This window comes from Seriola lalandi, unplaced genomic scaffold, assembly GCF_002814215.2.
Source record: "Seriola lalandi dorsalis isolate HSWRI2012SDOR001 ecotype SW California unplaced genomic scaffold, Sedor1 jcf7180002054931, whole genome shotgun sequence".
NCBI classification, from domain to species: Eukaryota; Metazoa; Chordata; class Actinopteri; order Carangiformes; family Carangidae; genus Seriola; species Seriola lalandi.
This window is the reverse complement of record NW_019525483.1, coordinates 162,044-182,677: the sequence shown is the minus strand read 5'-3', so window position 1 is coordinate 182,677 and position 20,634 is coordinate 162,044. Positions and strand designations below refer to the sequence as shown.

The following is a 20,634-nucleotide window of genomic DNA, read 5'->3' as shown; positions in this document are numbered from 1 at the left end:
GCTTCATCAACACTCCAGGGAATAAATAAAGTATCTATCTATCTATCTATCTATCTATCTATCTATCTATCTATCTATCTATCTATCTATCTAAATCCAGTATCCACAGAGCACAATGCAGTAAATACCTAACGCTCCATATCCCTCATGTTTGCACTAATGTTGGCAGAACTACTTTCAGGTACTATGGCATGAGCTGCAAACTGCCCTGAGACTAGACTCTTACATTCCCCTTGGAGATTTTAAAGCTTTATTATTTGATGCATTTTATGACCATCGTAAATGTTTTTGCAAATTCTTTGTTTCTTAGTTTCTTGTATCGTGTAGTTCTGTTGTCTTTCGTTGTTGATTGTCTCTTGTGACTGCTTCTTGTTCTCAGGTCTCTCTTGGAAAAGAGATTTTACACTGAGGCTGCCTGAATAAATAAAAAATAAATGAATAAAAATAAAATAAAGGTAATAATATTTTTCTCTCACTCGTATAGATCAGCCAGCAACCACCATTTACAGGTATGCTGGTGACAGATTGAACCTGCAACGAGGAGAATCATGCATGTTGGTACACGGTTATCCACTTCCAGTACAACAGCAGCTCCTGACCAGGCTGCTGACCCACCTCGCCGACTGGTAGTTGTAGTTCATACTACTTCATGTTGTTTTTAGAGGCAGCTTGCTGATAAATCAGAACCCAGAAGAACCCAACTGTCTAATTCAATCTTATTAAAACCCATGCATACATTTATGAAGACCAGGTAATGATTATCATTATTACCAGAAAGACCTGTCCCCCTCCCGTCAAGACTTGGGCCAAAGAACTGACCTGTGTTAACCTCACTGAGCCAGCCTCTCTGGATACCTGCACACTGAATGTATGTTGTCCTGTAAGCTTGTCTCAGATCAATTCTGTTTTTTTGTTTGTTTGTTTGTCTTTGGAATAAACCATAACACTACACAACAATTTCTACAAGAACCGGATTCTCTGATTTTCAGATATGAAATGAAATGTCCCCCTCTCGATCTCTTATACATCTAGTATAATGTATGAAATCAAAACATGCATCCAGTAAAATATGTAACATCAGAAAAACTCTTATACACAGTCACCCTGAGACATAAAATGTGTATGAAATGACTGACGAATAAAGCTTTGTAGCTAATCTAAAAAAACATTGAAATTTCACATAAGAGCTCTTGTAAAAGGCTGTTGTCTCATTTCTGCAGCATAAAATGTGAATGACACACATGTGAATACACCAACATCAGACCAACATTTCACTGTCAAATAATAGACAGTGTTGAGTAAATGGCGCCCCTCTGTGGTAATTAGTTTAAACACTTGTGAGGTGAACATATTGCTTTGTTGTGCACAGCTAAAGCTTTTAAAACAAACAAATAGGACATCCTGCAATTAGTAATTACACTAAAATACAGGAAAATATGTAACACCACAATAACATTGTGAAATGAGCATGACATGAAATGTATGACATGTTATATCCTCCTGTTTAGTTTTAGTTTTTTTGGTTTCTTGCTCCTCACACGTACAGAATGTGAGCAAACAACTTCTCTCATTAAATCTACAAAGGCTCATTAGAAGTGATATTTACTTATGAGTGAGAATTAATAGTAATAAAATATTCGTACAGAAGATTCAAGATAAAAGTCATCATTAAGACGCAGCCCAGGGCTACACACTGTTTCCTCCACGTGGCCCCTGACATGAAAAGTTTGGACACCCCTGCTCTAGAATATCACGTTGTCTGCTGTTAGAGTGAGGATGATATAAAGTCAACCTTATGGTTCAAGTGCTTTCATGCATTTAAAAAGCGCTTTGTGCACTAAGCTTTAAGGTTTTTTTTTTTTTTTTTTTTACAATTCCTGAAATAAGTGAAAGCAAAGCAGATTTTCTTTTTTCTTTTGAAGGTCATACTGAAGAGGCCGGAGCTGCTCGCATAGCAATAACAGGCCAGTTTATGACTGCGTTTCCACACAGTAAAGTGCTGATGTTGCATGGGGAACAGGGGGAAGGTGGGAGGATTGAAAGGAACGTGAATGTAGCTGATCAGCTGTTTCAAGTGAACCAGTTTCTGCTCAGGTATAATTAAGAGGAATAAACACAATTCAGCTTCCATAGAAAATGTTACTGTGCACTTTATATTTATGTGTGTATATTAAATTCTGTTCTGTTTTTATCTCACTTTATTCATTGCCCTTGTGTGCCCTTTAATTGCCTGCCCTGCCGTGATTAGTTTCACCTGTTCCCAATTAGGCTGAACACTGCCGGAGTGCACGTCCTGGAAATGATGCTCGGAGCATTTGACCATGATTGTCGCCTGCTTTGTGCACATGATTGCAAAATGAACGTTTTACTTTCCTGTGTGTGCACCCGGTATCATGCAACATGGAAATTAGGCCTTCTTCAGTGCAGATGACGAGTCCGCCTTACTCAGCTACCATTTCCAAGTTTGAAAATGGATTGGTTTCCCATCCCCTTCCACTACGTAGCCAACTGTTGAGGGTAAGAAGTATCCATCTTTTTACACTCAACTTTTGGATCGTTTTGAGTGAACCATCCAGGTACAGGTTATATAAGCCATGTTGCCATACTTGCCAGTGTGAACACTTATGCACTTAAAATAGCAAATATGACAGACAGCATCTGTGTTCCCCTCACACTTGTTCCCTTGTCTTCCTCATGAGAAGTCTTGTTATTTGTTCCTGATTGCTGCCTGCTTATCGACCACCTAGCTGTAAGCCTGGTTTTTCGGTGTGGAAGTATCTTCACTGCATCCATCATTTGCAGATTTCTGCAAATTTCTTATTCTCTGTAGACCACAGTGCAATGATGCTAAAATGAGTACTTTGTTAGATGAATGGACTGAATTTCATCACTATAGCAACTGCATGTGTCATCTTGGGGAAAAAAAAGTCTTGACAAATCAATTTATTTGCTCAAATTTGATGTTTAACAGTAGCTGACATTCAAATATAAAGTTCAAGGAATGTCAAAAATAACGATGTTGTCCAACCTCAAACATTTTACATCAAAGGTAGACCAACTATATCAGCAGACAAGGACGGGGATAGTTTTGCAAAACCCCGGTGAATATTTAATACAAACAACTTTTACATCCAATGCCACGTTTATATAACTCCCTCATTCACTCAGATCAGCTTAAGCTGCCTGTATGTTTCACACCTGTCCGATGTCAGTACCGGGGGCTTATGTTCAATCATTTCTGTAGCTTTACAAAAAGCTACAACCCAATGGAGGAGCTGTTTGTAAGTAAGACTTGCTTGTTGTTTAGCATGATTATTGCAGTGGTCTTAACACAGGTTTGGTCCCGCATACAGGTCTTATAGTGCAAAACACAGTAATTTGTGGTAGGACAAGTCAGCTTTTTTTTAATACAGTACATTTCATTCACAGAAAATTCAGTGGTTTTTAGCCATTAAGTCTTTTATTTTTATAGATTTTTGTCCTTTTAGTTTCGGAACATCCAAAACCAGTAAGGCAAATGAAATGATTTTGTGTGCATTGTCTTAAAAATATCTGAATTTGGGGAAACAAGCAAGCAAATATATGTGATTGTTTACAATAAAATCTGCATATATATATATATATATATATATATATACTTCTGCCACCTAGTCTCTACGCCACACTCTTGCCAACCCATGAATATTTCTCCAGATCCACCCCTGAACCTAGTGCAGTTTTTGATACTCTGATGGTAGTTTGGTGCAGAGGAAAATCCCAATAGTTCAGATTATCTGCCTGATAGCCACATTTATAATATTGAGACTGTCTCCCTACCCCGCCGTACTACTCATAAGTTTCTTAAACATGCAAATCCCCACACATTGGCCACCATTCCTATAACCTGTGGCACTGAAGTGTCTCACAAAGCATCTGACACATTTCTCCAAAACAAAATCAGTACTGTGTCCTCACACTGTCACATGCACAGGCCCTCTAAATTTTTCCTTAGAAATAAGATAAAAAGATGCCATATTCTTATTAAGGCTTCATCTACCAGAAACCTCACTGATCAGCCTGTTGCTAATAACTCCAGCCTTAACAGGACCCTCAAATTTGGCTTCCTGAGCATTAGATCACTGTCCAGTAAAGCATTACTAATAAATGACTTGATTCTTGAGCATAAGCTGGATATGATTGGTCTCTGTGGAACATGGCTTAAACCAAATGTTATCCTTCCTATTATTGAGGCTTCCCCCCCTCAGATTTCAGGTTAACGACAAAACAGTAAGTGACCTTTAACTCTTTCGAGGCTCTTATATTGAAATCTGCTTCATCAGCTAAGATCAGCCCTCTCCAGGATGACAGACTATTATTACCATTTCATCTTGTGGTACTTTACAGACCACCTGGCCCTTATTCACAGTTTTTAGAAGAATTTGGTGAATTTATCTCAGGTCTTGTCACAGACACCAACGACATTCTAATTATTGGTGATTTTAATATTCACTTGAATAAGGATTGGGATCCTGTCAGTAAAGCCTTTCAAGCAATTACTGACCCTTTTGGTTTTCATGCTATCCCATGGAATTGAGGTATCTAGTCTGACTGTCTCTGCTGTCACTTTTGCAATCGCTGATCACTTTTTTTTATCAAGTTTGAAGCAACACTACCCTGTCCTCACATTACCAGCTCAAATGTATTTACTACACGACACATTGGTCCAGTAACTGTAGCTGCTCTTGCTGAGAAACTAACAGAGGTCCTCGCTCCGTTCACTGTAGCAACTGACTCCGTCAAAAAATTATACTAGTAGATTAAACACAGCTCTGTCTAGCCTTTTGGACTCAGTTGCTCCTCTCACCACTAAAACCAGACGGTTAAAGAGGTCTACACCGTGGTTTACTGAAGAAACACGAGCCCTGAAGCAGGCCTGCAGGAGATTGGAGCACCAATGGTGCAAATCTAAATCTGAAGCACTCTGTTTTCATTTGCATAAGTGTGTGTTAAAATACAAGCGTGCTCTCTCCACTGCTAGAGCGGCCTTCTTCTCTCATTTAATCAGTAACAATAAACACAATCGTAGATTTCTTTTTGACACTGTAGCTAAACTCACTCAGCAGCAGCCATCTCTTAGCTGCTCGCCCTTTATAGCCCATGACTTTCTACAATTTTTCAGTAATAAAATAGACGAGATTAGACATAAAATCACCTCTTCTTCTCCAGCATCTACAGAACCAGCAGAGCATTACATTGAGGCCTTCTTAACTTCTCCTGTAACAAATTTTGAGACTCTGTCTCTTGAAGCACTGTCTAAGTTGGTGTTGTCTTCTAAACCCACCACCTGTCTACTGGACCCTCTACCGGCTAAGCTCTCCCTCTTGGGACCTTCAGTGCTGAACATTATCAATTTATCACTCGCTTCTGGCACTGTTCCCAGAAGCTTTAAGATTGCTGTGTTTAAACCTTTACTTAAAAAACCATACCTTGATCCAGGATCCTTTTTTCCTTTCTTTTATAAAGTACTGGGAAGAGGAGCTTTTGTCTCATTTGTCTAATAACAATCTTTTTGATCCATTCCAATCTGCCTTCAGGGCCTTTCACTCCACTGAGACAGTGTTCACTAAAGTAATAAATGATCTTTTGATCTCCATGGATTTGGACTCCACCTCTGTGCTCCTCTTGCTGTTTCTCAGTGCAGCTTTTCATACTATAGATCATTGTAGTACCTCCTTGAAAGCAAATTTGGTGTTTCTGGCTTGGCCCTCATCTACTTATTTGCCAGAACACAGCGTGTCTCCTACAATACTATATTGACATACTCTACAGTGAAATATGGAGTACCCCAGGGCTCTGTTCTTGGCCCTCTGCTTTTCTCTCTCTATATTTCACCTCTCGGTCAAATTATTTGCAGTCATGGAATTAATTTCCATTGTTATGCTGATGATACTCAGCTATATGTGCCTATAAAGGCTGATGATTCCTCTCAGATTAAGAATTTAGAGGTCTGTTTGTCTGCTGTGAAAAGCTGGATGTCTCATAACTTTTTGCTCCTGAATTCAGACAAAACTGAGATGCTGGTCGTTGGCCCGACCCAACATAGACACCAGTAGGATCAAGTAACAATAACTCTTGATAAATGTGTGATTTCCCATAGTCTGACAGACTCTGAAATCTGGGTGTCATTTTCGATTCTTCCCTCTCCTTTGATCAGCACATTAAAGATATCGCCAAGACTGCCTTTTTTCATCTACATAACATAGCTAGGATTGTCTTTTCTGTCTAAGACTGATGGTGAAATCTTAATTCATGCTTTTGTTTCATCACGACTTGATTATTGTAACATTTTGCTTTTTGGCCTGCCACATGCTCAAATGGTTCAGAATGCCTCAGCTAAAATTGTTACTAAATCCAGAAAATCTGACCTTATTACACTGATTTGAGCCTCCCTTCACTGGCTTCCTGTCCATATCAGATCAGACTTTAAGGTGTTTTTGATGGCATATAAGGTTTCTAAATGGACTTGCTCCTTCATACCTGTCTGATCTACTTAAACCTTATACTCCATCTTCTGCTCTCCGTTCACAGAATTTAGGGCTCCTGTTTGCTGGCTGCAGAGCCTTTTCCTATTGGGCCCCTCTGCTCTGGAACAACCTCCCTGCTGACATCAGACTGTCTGACTCCGTTCAGACTTTCAAATCTAAACTTAAAATGTATTTTTATGCCTTAACTTTCAAATAGCTTCTTATTCTTTTACAAACTCAGGCTTTGTACCTGTTACCACCCTACCACCGGTGGGTGGGCCTCAGTCTCAATAAACCAGTAAACTCAGTACACTAGTCCAGGTTGTCCTGCCGACGAGATCACTGCAAACTTTCTCCCTCAAGCACATGAAGCGCCCAGGCTTTCTGCCTCTCTCTCTCCCTTCTCCTTCTCTATCTCCTCCCTGTTACTCTCCGCAGGTCCTCCCGCCTCCAGAGCTGCAGCTGTAGAACCTGGATCTGCAACTACAAACCACCTACTGCCCCATGATCCTGTTTAACACCTGCTGCTAAAGTTGCTAAAATTTACTATAGCTAATCATTTTTATTATTATAATAATAAGTAATTTTATCAGTAGGAGCACTACAGTTGGCATTACATTACTAGTGCTGTTACTGCCGCTACTATCACTATTATTAATATTGTTATCATTGCACGTTCTTGTCATTTTCCTCTGTACTCTCTCTCGCTCTCTCTCTCTCTCTCTCTCCCAACCCAACCCAACCAGCCGAGGCAGATGACCCCCCACCCTAAGTCCTGTTCTGCTTGAGGTTTCTGCCTCTTAAAAACAAAGTCTTTCCTTGTCACTGTCGCCCAGCGCTGCTCTTGGTGGGAATTGTTGGGTCTCTGTTAATGATATTATAAAGAGAAGGTGTAGACCTGCTCTATTTAGAAAGTGCCTTGAGATAACTTATGTTGTGAATTAGCGCTATACAAATAAAATTGACTTGATTTGACTTGATTCAAATTGTTCTCTTTAACCGTAGTTTTTGTTTAACAAGGCAAATATTTATTTGGTGCTTTCTTTAAAGTGGTCACAAGCTAGGAAAACAACAGGCTGAGCAGCTGACTCACTGCAGAACAGCTGGGTTTATGTGTGACCAGTGACATTAAGAAGTTAAGGGTAAACAAACCCATATGTGATTGTAAAAGCTCTTTTTGGATGAATCAGTCTGACAGCACCCTGCATTCTGTCGACTGTTTCCCACACAGTGATTTTTTTGTGGTCAATATCAACGTTGACTGCCATATATTGATTTTCATATATATCCTTTACCATCCCTTCCTGTCTCTTTACTGGCCCTCTCTGTGTACCTGTCATTCGGGGTGTGCATGAGAGCATGCTATGTGCATGCATGTGCTGGGACTGGGCTCACTGGCCAATCATGATAAGTAATCATCCCAAGGGTGGTTATTTGTTTGATATCAAGCAGTGGAGCTGTATATATTGTTCAATTACTTGTCACAAAGTAGCTTACCTGGCACATGCACATACACAGCCATGATTGAAAGCACTCACACATTCTGTGAGGTGCCATCTGTGGAGTGAGCTCACCCTGCGACGGTGTTGAATGATTCCTTTTACGTTTGGCTGGGATGACTGATTCATCTGCAGCTGTTTTTTTAAGAGAGCACAGCGCACAAAAACAAACAACAGAATATTCATTAATCTCATTCATGCTATCACAACTGTCTCTGTTTTTAACTGAAAGCACTGGGCACACACACTCTCTCTCTCTCTCTCTCTCTCTCTCTCATGATGCTGAGACAGGTCTATTACTGCCAGGCTCATTGTTTGTTTCTAGTCCACTCTGCAAAACAAAGTCAGTGTTCTTGTCCTCTAGGTAACCTCAGCAGTTATGCAAGCTCAAAGGTTTTCTGTTCTAGTTTCCAATATCAACCTCAAAATCTCAAGTGTCCTCCCAGATCTATCTTCATGCTGTGAATCTAAACACAGTTCACAGAACTAACACACACCATAACACTGAAAATAACAAATCTAATAGAAAACAGTCAGGTTACTGACAGGGAGGATTATTTTTCAAAGTAGTATTTGTTGCTCTGTGTGTTCTTGGCTGCAGAGAGATGACTCAGATTTGTTATTCTGCTGATAAACAATATGACTTTGTCCTCAAATAATACACAGTAACATCTTACAGGGGTGTGTGTGTGTGTGTGTGTAAGGGTGTGTCCATTAGAGTGAAATCACTCATTAGCTGTCAAACTTTAGGTGTTCTCTCTCTCTGCTGTCATCCAGCACCATGCGATATCTGTGTCCCACTCCACCTCCTTCACCACCTCAACCATTGACGCCTGACAATCTCCAATCAAACCATCCAATCAGAAGTTTCCCTCTCATGAAGATGGTCCCATCCTCCAGCTCCACTCTTCATCACCACCACCACCACCACCAGTGTCTTGGCCCTGGGGGAAGTCTCCTCTAATAGGAAGCACCGTACTGCTTCCCATGGTGACCCACTTCCTGCCGGGGTCTAAGTGCTGAAGTCTGTTCCTCTTCTTCACAATAAATTTCATTTTACTTCAGATTTCTCATACACGGACCTGTGTCACAGTTATTAAGCTATTTAACTTGATTTCTCAAGTGTAGACTCAACTTACAACAGACTTAACCAACTTGGAATTTTGCTCCTGTTAATTTATAAGTTAGAGTAACGTATCATTTAACATATTTAGTTTTAAAAAAACTCAGATGTATTCTAGTGTTTCATATTAGAAAAACGTTTGTTTCTGTGCATGTTCTTTTGTAAATTTAATGCCAGCTGTCTTATTCTTTGAGTTTATGAGTGGTTTCCACCATGTCACTCTACCTCTGTACCAGTGCTCACTGATCCTGTTCGAACGGTCTGTGGACTGAGTTGTATGTGATAAATCTCATTGATCTCTGAAGCGTTCCTTGCTGCTGTTTCTCACTGGATTTTCTTGTTTCTACCCACAAACATACAGTCCAGTCTGCTGCTGCTCTTTCTGCTTCTGCTTGCACACCTTCTGTTCTCAGTCACAGGTCCTCCATCTTTGAACTTGTTGACAATAGACCGAACTGTGGAGGATGGACGATTGAGTTTTTGCTGATCTGATAAATAGAGTGGTTTTCTTCATCATTTGTCTTTGTCATTTGCTCCAGTTGCTGTTAACCAGGCTTGTCCACAGTCCGGCCCACAGGTCAGACTGATTTTAAATGGCCCGTAGCTTGTCTGTTAAAATATACTGCATGTGGCCTGCCACACAGTATTGGTTAATCAAGTGTTAAGTTACTCGAAAATGCCCTTATCTCTCTTATGTTGTAGTGATTTGTAGCATTTATTAATTGTTTATATAGGACTGCAGTGTATGGGAGTATGCTGTGAGGACAGGAAGAGGAAGAGAGCAGTCTGCATTCTGGTTTAATGGTAAATCCACATACCTTAATAGTAGGTCATACAGGTGTGTATTTCCATGTAAAATCACATTATTTATTATTTAACAAAATAAAAGAAAATCACTTTACAGTAGATTTGAAATAGAATAAAATTTGATCAAATCATTCAGGTTCTTGCTCAGAACGGTCTGATGAGTATTGGACACAAAGTGGATGACAGTACAAAATATAGTGACTACACAGAACAACACAGGACAAATGGTTAAATCCCTGTATAAACAGATTATTTACTCACTTCCAAATCAGCACCATAAAATACATGTAGTGGCAGTTTATGTACCAAACATACTGCAACTAAAAAAGTACAGTACAGGAATAATTAAGCATATTCTCACTATATCAGCCAAAAAAAAAAAAAAAACTCATCAATAAAAGCCAATGTTGTTAAATAACCCTACAACATACAAAACAGATAACTGTTAACAATGACAACAGGACCATCATTGACAATAAGCTGAATTCCACAATAGTGAAACAGGTCATAAGATAGCACCATTCAACCCCTTGGAGAAGACTGAGGCCTTTTGTGTTAACTAACACACACACACACACACACACACACACAGACAGACACACACAGAGACACACACATACACATACACATACATACATACACACACACACGCACACACAGATGAATGTGAGCTCCATTACTATTTGAAAAGGGCTGATAAGGCAATGATGATATTTTTGAACAGCAGCTGCTGGTGAGACATATTTAATGTTGATATTAATATTGAATGTCTTAAAGATAATAAGCAGTTTTCCTCCCAACATTTACTGTCAGCTGGGAAAGCTTCTAAAAACAGCATTTAAAGCAGTGAAAAATGAAGAAGCTCTTGCTCTCAGACCCTATTTCCACCTGGTATGAACAGGTGACCTGAATCTATATGTGAATAATGTCATCTTATCATGGGCCTCTGTATTTACACATGCTGCAAATAAGTGTTCTTCTTATCTTTACTCTGTCTGTAATCTGATCAGATCTCAATATGCAAATAGAGCAGGCAGAGCTGGTGTATCTGTCAACAAACATGGTGACAAACACCAAAGGCCAATTAGCATCTGAATAAGGAGCATCAAAAACTAGACCCTGCAGGTGCAATAAGTAGTTCCTGCTGCTGATGGCCTTCGTAGCATTTCTCATTTAACAAAGAACTGGTAGGAATCGCCCATTTTATTATGATGTGCATCTGCATCTGCACTACATGCAAATCTAAAAGCTCTGAGACTGTGCCTAAGCCAATGAGCCAAACCAAATTAGTGACAAGGTGAGAGGTTATTAATAAAAAAAAAAAAGATAAACAGCTACTGATAAGCTGCTCTTTGAGGCTGCGGTCACACTGTGCAGATGTCATTTACACCTGCCTGAGAACCTGCCTCAACGTGTGACCACCTCCAGGTAGATTTAATATGAGGATCTGATTCATCTCTCTCATTTGCACAGGCAGAAGGAAATGTCTGTACACAGTGCATGTGAACTGGGAACTGGGAATTCAATAATAATCAATGATTTGACATCAATCACACTGACTTCCAAGGGAAAGTAATTACCTATACAGAGCCCCATGTTATCATTACCAGCTGTAATACTGCAGGTGGACTGTGGGGTAAATGTATATCGCAGGAGAAAAAGCAAGTGTTAGTGTGAGAGAGCAGTGACATGTATGGGTGAGGGAGATGAATGAATTAAGGCTGACAAGATGATAAAACGAGTCATCCTAATGCTTGTGTTAATTGGTGGATAGTTGTTAGCAAGCTTGAATGTTATTTTTGCCAGTAAACTGCTAAAGTGCAGAAGTTCTTCTTCCTCTGATGTTTTTGTCAGTCACCAAACAGCTTCCAGTCCCCTGGACTGGAGCAGAGGTGACCCTGACTTGCAAGTAGCCTACAAACCCAAGACCAGTTTTAATCAGAGTGGTGATCTGGCCAATGGAGATCCATATATGTGCCTAAGTATAAAAGTGTTTCAAATAATGTCTGGATTTTATGCAGATACGAGACACTTGAAATGACAGGTGTAAATGGGGTCTCTGTCAGATATGATGGTGAAATGTAACGTGGCCAAAATAATCTCACTGCCAGAAAAAAAAAACAGCCAAGAATTTAAAGGTTTAGATTTGATTTGTTTGTGTAATTGTTGACATGAACTTTGTGTTTTGTGTGCACCAGCGATGTCATAAGAGTTCGTCTTTCAAGGCCTCGGTTCACTTCAAACGAAGTTGGATTGTCTAATGCGACTGCTCCGACCTCCCTGCTGTGAGGCCGCAGTGGAAACCCACGTGTTCATGGTTTAGCAAGCTAAACCACACCCACTCAGGATGACCAGCACTGAAACAGCCAATGAACCCCACCTACTTACAAGCCAAACAACTAGTACGGGGAAAAAGAAAATGTCAGCACTGAGGTGCACAGTTGATCTAAGTGGTAAACGGAGTAACATTGTTGGCAAGAAATGGTTAAATCCATCAGCTGGACTGTAACTGAAAGAAAAATAAAACACCACCAAGCACCATACGCCATGTTCTGCTACATGGGCTATCCATGGCCCTCAAACAGGCCAGCGGATCAGTGGGTCTCCTATCATTAGCTGGGTTGATTCACTGTAATCCTACAGTATATTTCCATGGCTCCTACAGAATTACAGTATACTTAATTAATACTTAAGTATCATAAGTTTACCTATATATAAACTTATGTACTAGTTATTTGAAATAGCAACACTTAGCTATAATACAGTACAACAGGTAAAACAATACATAGGAGAGCATAATTAAAGAAGAGAGGGGAGGGGAAAAGCTCTGGCTAACTCCCATGTTATCTGATAGACCTGCCAGAAAAAGTCTACTTCAAAAATCAAGCACTTATTTTCAACCATTCTGTGCAATAAAGCCACCTGGACTGGCTTTCCAAAGGCTCCTCCACTTTTTTTTGTTTTGGTGTACAGCAAAAGAAATATTGGACATTTTCAAGTCTTCATCAAAACTAGAAGCTTATGAGCCCATTTCAAATGTACACTTATGTGTACTTGCCATTTTCTTTTTTTTAAATACAAAAAGTTCCATCAATAATAGAAATTGTTTTCTTATTTAACAATATTAAAAACATTTACAAAATGGAGCGCTATTCGGAGGAAAGTAGATTTGATTTGGTCATTAGCTCTTGTGCAGTATTTTCTTGGCATAAAAGTCCCTACAGGTTTCACAGCAGCGCTGGTACCACCTCATGTCCTGACAGAGGTTCTTCTCCCGGATCACACGACAGTACACCGTCCACTGGTCCCCCATGCATTTGTAGGTCAGAGCAGCTGGGGAGGGGGGACAGGAGAGAGTCAGCGGGGTCAGGACTCACAGGCGACGTGCCACATTAATTATTAAGTCCTCCAAACCAAACAATGAAATATGTTGTTTGTAATTTGTAATTACCTTCCACACCATCCTGGGTTTGTTTGTGTTTTGCATTATTATTATATACAGTAGTGTTATGTTGCTGTGAGTTGCGTTTTCTGTAATTAAATAAAGTCAACTGTTTTTTTTTTTAATTTCTTATTTCTTTTAAGTATTTTTTATATCATGGTGGCACTCGTAACCAAATCCCTTTTGTGGACTCTGGTCTGCGTCCTGAACCTCTTCCAGGTCACTCTGCTCAGCTTTCCCCACGTTTGGCAGCAGCAGGAGGGTTTCAGGCCGGTAGGAAGCAGTGAAGAACATGTCCACCAGAAACAACAGGCTTTAAGTGTGAAGAGGTCGGAGATGTCTTTGACCAGCAGGGTGGAGCAGTCGACCTCATGAGTATGGAAGTATGGCTCGCCCAGCCTTCTGCAATGTCTGATGTAGCAACAGGAGGAGAGGAGTGCCCAGCTCCAGTAGGAGGTGCAGCAGGACTGTCAGCTGTTGGAAAGTGCAGCAGCCGCCCCGGCCCCCGTCGACAGAGCCTACAACAGACCCGCCTGACATCCCAACTATTTAAGAGAAGGCTGTTGCTGATCTGTTGCTGTTGGATAATGGAGGACAACATTCCAGTCTGATGAGGTTCTTTGGGTGATAAAGCCCCAGTGTGCTGCCATGGAGTGAGGGTGAGGGCAGGGACACTGTCTAATCACCTGCAATATAATTGCTTGTGTCTGTCAGCGGCCTTAGGATGAGAAGGCTCTTCATCAAATCACTGAATCATCATGGAGTATAACCCTGAGTGTCCCAGCGGGATCAAAGAACAAAATCCCAAAGAAGCAGAACTGACTGAAACCTTCCTGGCTGCCCATCGTTCGTACGACGCGGTCTAACCATGTACAAGGTTTTGACCGAGTCTTGTTTAAAAAAATTGAGACCATCTAGCAACCTGACCACCTCACTCACCCCCTCCTCAACCTCTCTGCAACTTTTGGCACGCTCAACCACACCATTCTCTTCTCCTGCCTTGAATCCTCCCTCAACATCACCGGTACTGCCCTCTCCTGGCTCAGGTCATACACTTACAGACACCAACAACTGCACTTCCTCCACTGCTCCTCTGTCCCAGGGCGTCTCCCAGGTTTTGGTACTCGGTCCTCCTCTATTCATCCTCTACATCATATGTTGTCATGGTCTGCACTTCCATTGCTATGTGTACAAAATCCAAGCAAAGCTGTTGATGAGGAAGGAGCTTAAGGAGCTGTACTTTCCCTCTTAAACTGAGGCTGCAGTGTTCACAGATCTTAGTCATCTCACAGCAGATCAGTGCCAGAGGAAGAGCTCTTCACCTAGAGCCAAGCTGTACACACCTCATTAAACATAAGATTTACCTGCTGTCACAGGGACAGCAGCTCACCTGCTGACTTCCAGCCGTTCACTATAGCTAGAGGTAGAGGAGATGCTCTCATTTCCATATAGCACTCAAAATGTTTCCCTACACATATAGCACTTTTCTACCATGCACACACATCCACACACACCGATGATACGTCAGGAGCAATTTGAGGTTCAGTATCTTGCCCGAGGACACTTTGACATGTGGACTGGAGGAGCCGCAGATCGAGCCACATATCTTCTGATTAGTGGACGACCCGCCCCATACTGACAACAGGAGTCGCTGAGCCTTCTCGCAGCGAGTGCTGCAGCCCTGTCGTGCTGGTTCCGAAGAAAGAGGGATTTTTTGTGTCTAATTTTCAAAGCTGAATTCTCTATCTCTACGCTACGCCGAGGGTTGATTGAGCGCTTGAGAAACGCAGCCTTGCTGATGACCTTTCACCTTTCCAAACGGTACTGGCGAGTGCCCCTCGACAGAATCTTCAGAGTTGAAAGAGATGATGTCCTTCCGTTTGTACAGAGCACCGGCAACCTTCCAGAGTGTTAGTGGGCGAAGCTTTGAGAGGAAGAGAAGGCTACACAGCAGCCTCCACTGATGTTACTGTTATTTTCAGATGGACCTGGGAGGTGAATTCAAAACCCCATGAGAGCTGTAGCTGCTGAATGCTCTGTTGGCTCAGGGGTCTTCGGTTATGAGCTGTAGTAAGGGATGTTTAACCTTTAAACCTGTAAGCCTGAGTTGTGACGAGGGTCTCACCTAGCCTGGGGGATGTGATGGTGTTCACATTGATTTTCTCGTTGCAGGCCCCATGGTGACAGGGTCGGTAGGTCGGTGGTCTCAGTGTCACTGGGCAGTCGTTACCGTGACGACCAGTCACTTTGTGCATACACTGGACCACTCGAGACTGCAGGCCCTTCCCACAGGATGAAGAACACTGAAACAGCAGACGAAAGGTTGAAAGGTGTCAGTTGGGGGTTGTAAGTCAACACAGATGGTTTTCATCCCATCTCAATTTGGATGTGCCTGTAAATCCCCCTGAAACCACAAATCATCATTTTTACCTCTGTTTTTGTACAAGTGGAACAAATGAGATAGACTAGACAGGTCACCAGTCTATCACAGGGCTGAACACAGAGAAAGATTTGGAGTCATCAGTTACCCTAACCTGTAAACTGGAGCAGGTAGGACATGCAAACTGCACACAGAAAGACCCTGGCTGGCCACAATACAACTGCATGAAGAAATGTAAATTATTACCATTCTTATTTTTTATTTTTTTGACAATGTTTTCTAAACCTTCAGACATATGGAAGGTGGAAGGAGGTTTGCATTTGCATTAGCAAGTCTACATACAGGCAATTACTGAGTCTACACCTGCCACTGTTGGGAAAGCCCTTTTCCTCATAACCTTGTTACACAGCTAACGTTGTTGAAAACTTTGCTCGTGTAAAATGAAGCTGCACCGAATCATATATACAAACATGGCAGCCAACTTGTTCCAATGAAAGCACCTGTAAACAAAATAGAAATCTCTTTCCAGCCGGGGGAAGGATGGTGCAGTCTAACGGCTTCCCTGCCGTGATTGTCTACCTCTGGCTGACTGCACTCGTATGAATGAGTTGAGAGAGAGATGAGATTCTAATTTCTGTGGCCACTAAATCAGAATTGGCACACAGCCCATGTGTGGATGAGACATTCGTGTTCTTACTGCTGATGAAATATCATAGAAAAGGGAGCACAGGGTCTACTGTCCCTGATAAAGACAGAGATGACACCACGTAACGATTCTCTGTGCACCCTGAACAGCGGTTTGATATCACAGACTCTGTGTATATAGATGTCAGGCCACGGTGGGTTGGTCCCAGGAGGAAACTGAAGCATGAAGCTGTTTCTTTAATCATTTTTATCTGGTGCACGGAGCGAACAGTCATCCTTGCAACCATTAAAAGAAATAAAACGGCTGTGTGCCTCGTGCTCTATCCGTCTCACTGGCTTGTTCCGAGAGCAGGAAGAGATGTAGTGTACTGTATCATTACTGCACCTTCACTCAGCACACTTGTGCGTACATCATTAAAATACATTTTGTGTGTTCATCTGTCAATTTGTGCATGTAGCTGTTAGGAATGTCTAAATATGTAGCTGACAAATTTAAATAGGAGGCAGAGCTGCTACAACTTATTTATCAAAAGCTTCTTGATCCACATGTTAAAGGTCCTGGTTCAAAACTATTAACTTGATCAACTTTAATTATTGATATATGAGCTGAAGTCTAACTGGGAGGCTGCGGCTCCTGACACTGATGCAACGTGATCAGCTGGAGAGAGGATGTATCTGCTGGCTTCATTTTCATCTGAAGCTTTAAAACCACCCGTAACTTTCATTTTCATGGTTGAGTTTTCACACACACTTTGACCACCAATTCACTACATTCATGTCCAAGACACGGAGACCCCATATCTGACTGGCATTAACCTACAATCTGAATATTTTCTTAATTGGCAGCCAAATTGTTCTACTGTAGGTGTGGCCTCATGTCTGAAGGAAAACTGTGTAAATGTAAATGCACCTTACGCGTTTCATTATTTCAATTTAATGACTTTCTCACACACACATACACACACGCATGCACGCACACACACACACACCTGCTCAGAAATGTTTAATGGTATTTCCACTGTGTGTGGAGCTTGAACAGGATATATTGTAACAGCCACAGTCTGAGTCACTTGTAATTTTGTATAATTAAAGGATTTCTGTTTAAGAAGTGGAAGCGAACAGCCATGAGGATTTCATCAAACGGTTTCTATTAGTGAACTGACGCAACTGAATCAACATAAGTGATTAGACTGTGATTACACGCTCGGATGAGTTTAGCTGTTGGACAGACGCAAAGAAGTGATGATGAAGAGCAGCACAACTGGAACCACAGCAGTCTGATGGACAGGGGAGGCTGAGGGTCAAACAACTGATCCTGGAACTGATTATCACATGTTTGAATCTACTGAGAGATGTGCTTGGATGTTTAATATTATAAATGAACTCATTCAGCACATTCCATAGCATACAGCCCCATTAGCTCCAACTAGTGCCTGTTCAAAACCTGCTTGTTATGTAATTAATAAAGATTTAATTTATCTTTTCATCATCATCATCTCATTTCCATGTCACTGCAGTGTTATGATAATAATAATAATAATCATTCAAAAGAATTGCTGTGACACATACACTCACTTGCATAATATTTTGTCCGTCTCATTTATATGAATTAAGATTGACAAAATATTAGGCACACCTCTCAGTATAACCCAACAGCTTCATAAATTACTGCCTCCAAAACGACCATTAAAATAAATCAACATCCTCTGAAACAGATTCAATAAAAACTGAACATTATGATCCTCATTCAGGAGGATTTACTGCAGGCCTGTTATATTACACTGTGTTAGTTTTATCTAGGTGTACCTAATAAAGTGGCTAGATTCATTTAATCACTATGTGTCATAGCAGCCCTTTCCCTGAACTGGAGAATCAGTGATTTTACTGAAGAACTTGACTTCAACCTTAAAATGTGCCTGACATTGGCTTCATTTCATCTGTGGAGTCATATGCATTAAAGAAAATCACTGCTAAATGTATTTTTGCATCAGCAAGGAAAATATTAGGAACTAGAGTGAGTTTAGGCTCATACATGACCAGTAAAGACAGAAAATACACAGTGGCTGAATAACAGTGTTAGATGATGCGTGGGGTAACGTTACGTTACCATGACAGCAGTGTTGCATACATTACCTGTCCCACCTGTTGTATATTTCTGTATATCAGGCGGGGACAAAAAGTAAACAGTCCGGTGCTGTCTTGTTGTTGCTGCGTCTTAAACAAAGTACTCTGGTATGCTTTTGCTTCAGCTCTGTGCAGAGCTGCTGTGAGAAGCTGTTTCCAGTTTCTGTCTAAAACACACTTCAGATGATCCTGTGCAGCTTTTGCAGCTGCAGCTTTAACCAGGCGCAGCCATCTCTGCGCCATTGCTGTAATAAATGACCCTGGTTACGTGGATGCGTCTCAACAACTGTCATTAAATGCTTCTGTTTTTATATCTCCTGACAACTGCTCATCCAAACAACTTCACAGTCAAAGCTGCACTTCCTTGCGTCCTCAGCAACACAACCACCAAGTTTGAAGTCGATTGAATGAGCGGTTATCGAGAAAATTAAAAGACCAAAAAGACAGAGATTCCTTCATTTATACTTAGATGATGCCCCGTTGGAAGATGTTCTTTCACGACTGCTGAGTGGAAGGTCGTTTCCCTGTTTGCCTGAGGAATCGTTACTTTTCAGCGCTACAGAGGGATTCTGTGAGTAAAGAGCAAGAACATCTGGACCAGTCATCAGGCTGGTTTCAGTTTATAAAGTCTTTTGGCAGCTGAAACTGATACTAAGAAAAGAATTCTCGAATTGGCAGAATAAATAACTGAGTTACGCAGAGCTGATGCTCAGTGGAGCAGGACTCTCAACCACTTACAGTCTTTAGGTATTTAGATAACTAAAGGCTTTGGAATACCATAAGTGCCTGCCAGAATTGAATACTGTAGGTGTAAAGACTACAGATTGTATCTTAACATAGTCACATAAACTGGAGTAAAGAAAATCTGATTTCTCTTATTCAACGCAAGAAGACATGGGAGTCAATGGCAGGTGTCAGTCCAGCCACAGTCTTTCTGCTACATGCGTTTTATTATCATTACTGCTGCTGCTTCTGAATCTTATGAAATGTTATGAGGTCATAAATACACACCTCCGCAGAGGTGCGGTCCTGCTGTGGCCCGCTGGCTGAGCTCGAAGCGGAGCTTCATTGGGGGCGGAGGTGACTGACCGAGTTCAGACACTGAGGTCGGAAAGATGCACAGGTTCACTGAGCTCGTTAGCAAAGCAGTGTAGAAAACATCAGCTGCAGCTTCTCATCTTAGCTCGCTGCTGAGCGTCGCTTTCGAGTGACATTGGCCCCACAGACGGATATCCTCCCACCCCTGTTGACCAATAAGAGACTGGTCTCTACCTGGAGGAGGTTATTTAGATCTTAGATCTCGTGGATGGCTGGTTGGCATGTGTCAAACTCAAATCTCTACAATAACTCTGATGGTGAATATTATCAGACAGGTTGGAAACAAACCTGCAGCTTAGCCAAACAAAGCAAATATTATTCAAATTATTACCCAAACTGTCCATCACAGCTCCTGCAACTTTCACCTACTGTACCAACTGTACTGTTCGTATAATCGTGATAAACTGCTGGTGTTTTAACAACCTGTCTGATCGTCGTCCTGTAGCCGAAGCCGATAGGAACAGAATCCAACAGTGTTTTATAGGAAGATTATATCCTGCCTAAATATTGCAAGAAATGAATCACGCTCATGACTTGTTTGTTTCCCGAATTAGTGAATGAATGAGTGAATGAATGGGTTTTCATGGAAACGATAACTAATCCTCTCCTCATCCAACTCTGTCCGAACCATACTGTACATGAGCCATGGGGTTTGGAAACATCTGTACCTTGGACCAGTCTCCAGTCTTCCATTCATAACATCTGGAGTGGTCCTCACAGGGCTCCTCTTGAGTGGGCTGGGACAGAGGATCACACAGACCCTGAGGGTTTGTGCACGACACCACCCGTCTGCGGACGCCTTGACCACAGTCTGAGGAACACTGCAGGAAGTGAGAATAGAGAGAAAACAGGACAGTGTAAACGAATGAGGGTTAAATTAGTTATTTAAAGCGGGTTAGTTTTATCTTTTTTAACTATCACCGATTTCCCTGAAGAGATGAAAATGAACATAAGAAGAATTTATCCTGCTGACAGGACATCCTCACGTGGCTTCTTCCTCTGTACCACTGTTT

At 41.4% G+C, this 20,634-nt stretch overlaps 1 protein-coding gene across 3 annotated transcripts in view; it reads right to left on the bottom strand.

Moving 5' to 3' along the window:
- Positions 1-9,907: 9,907 nt before the first annotated feature.
- The window catches only part of adamts17 (ADAM metallopeptidase with thrombospondin type 1 motif, 17), a 135,511-nt gene continuing 124,784 nt past the window's right edge, over positions 9,908-20,634 (bottom strand). For all 3 annotated transcript variants that reach the window (XM_023393247.2, XM_087170156.1, XM_087170155.1), the window contains 3 exons: positions 20,290-20,442; positions 15,500-15,677; positions 9,908-13,265 (listed from right to left, as the gene is read on the bottom strand). In XM_023393247.2, coding sequence (XP_023249015.1) covers positions 13,114-13,265; positions 15,500-15,677; positions 20,290-20,442 — 483 coding nt within the window. In that variant the 3' untranslated portion in view covers positions 9,908-13,113. The remainder of the gene's footprint in view (positions 13,266-15,499; positions 15,678-20,289; positions 20,443-20,634) is intronic.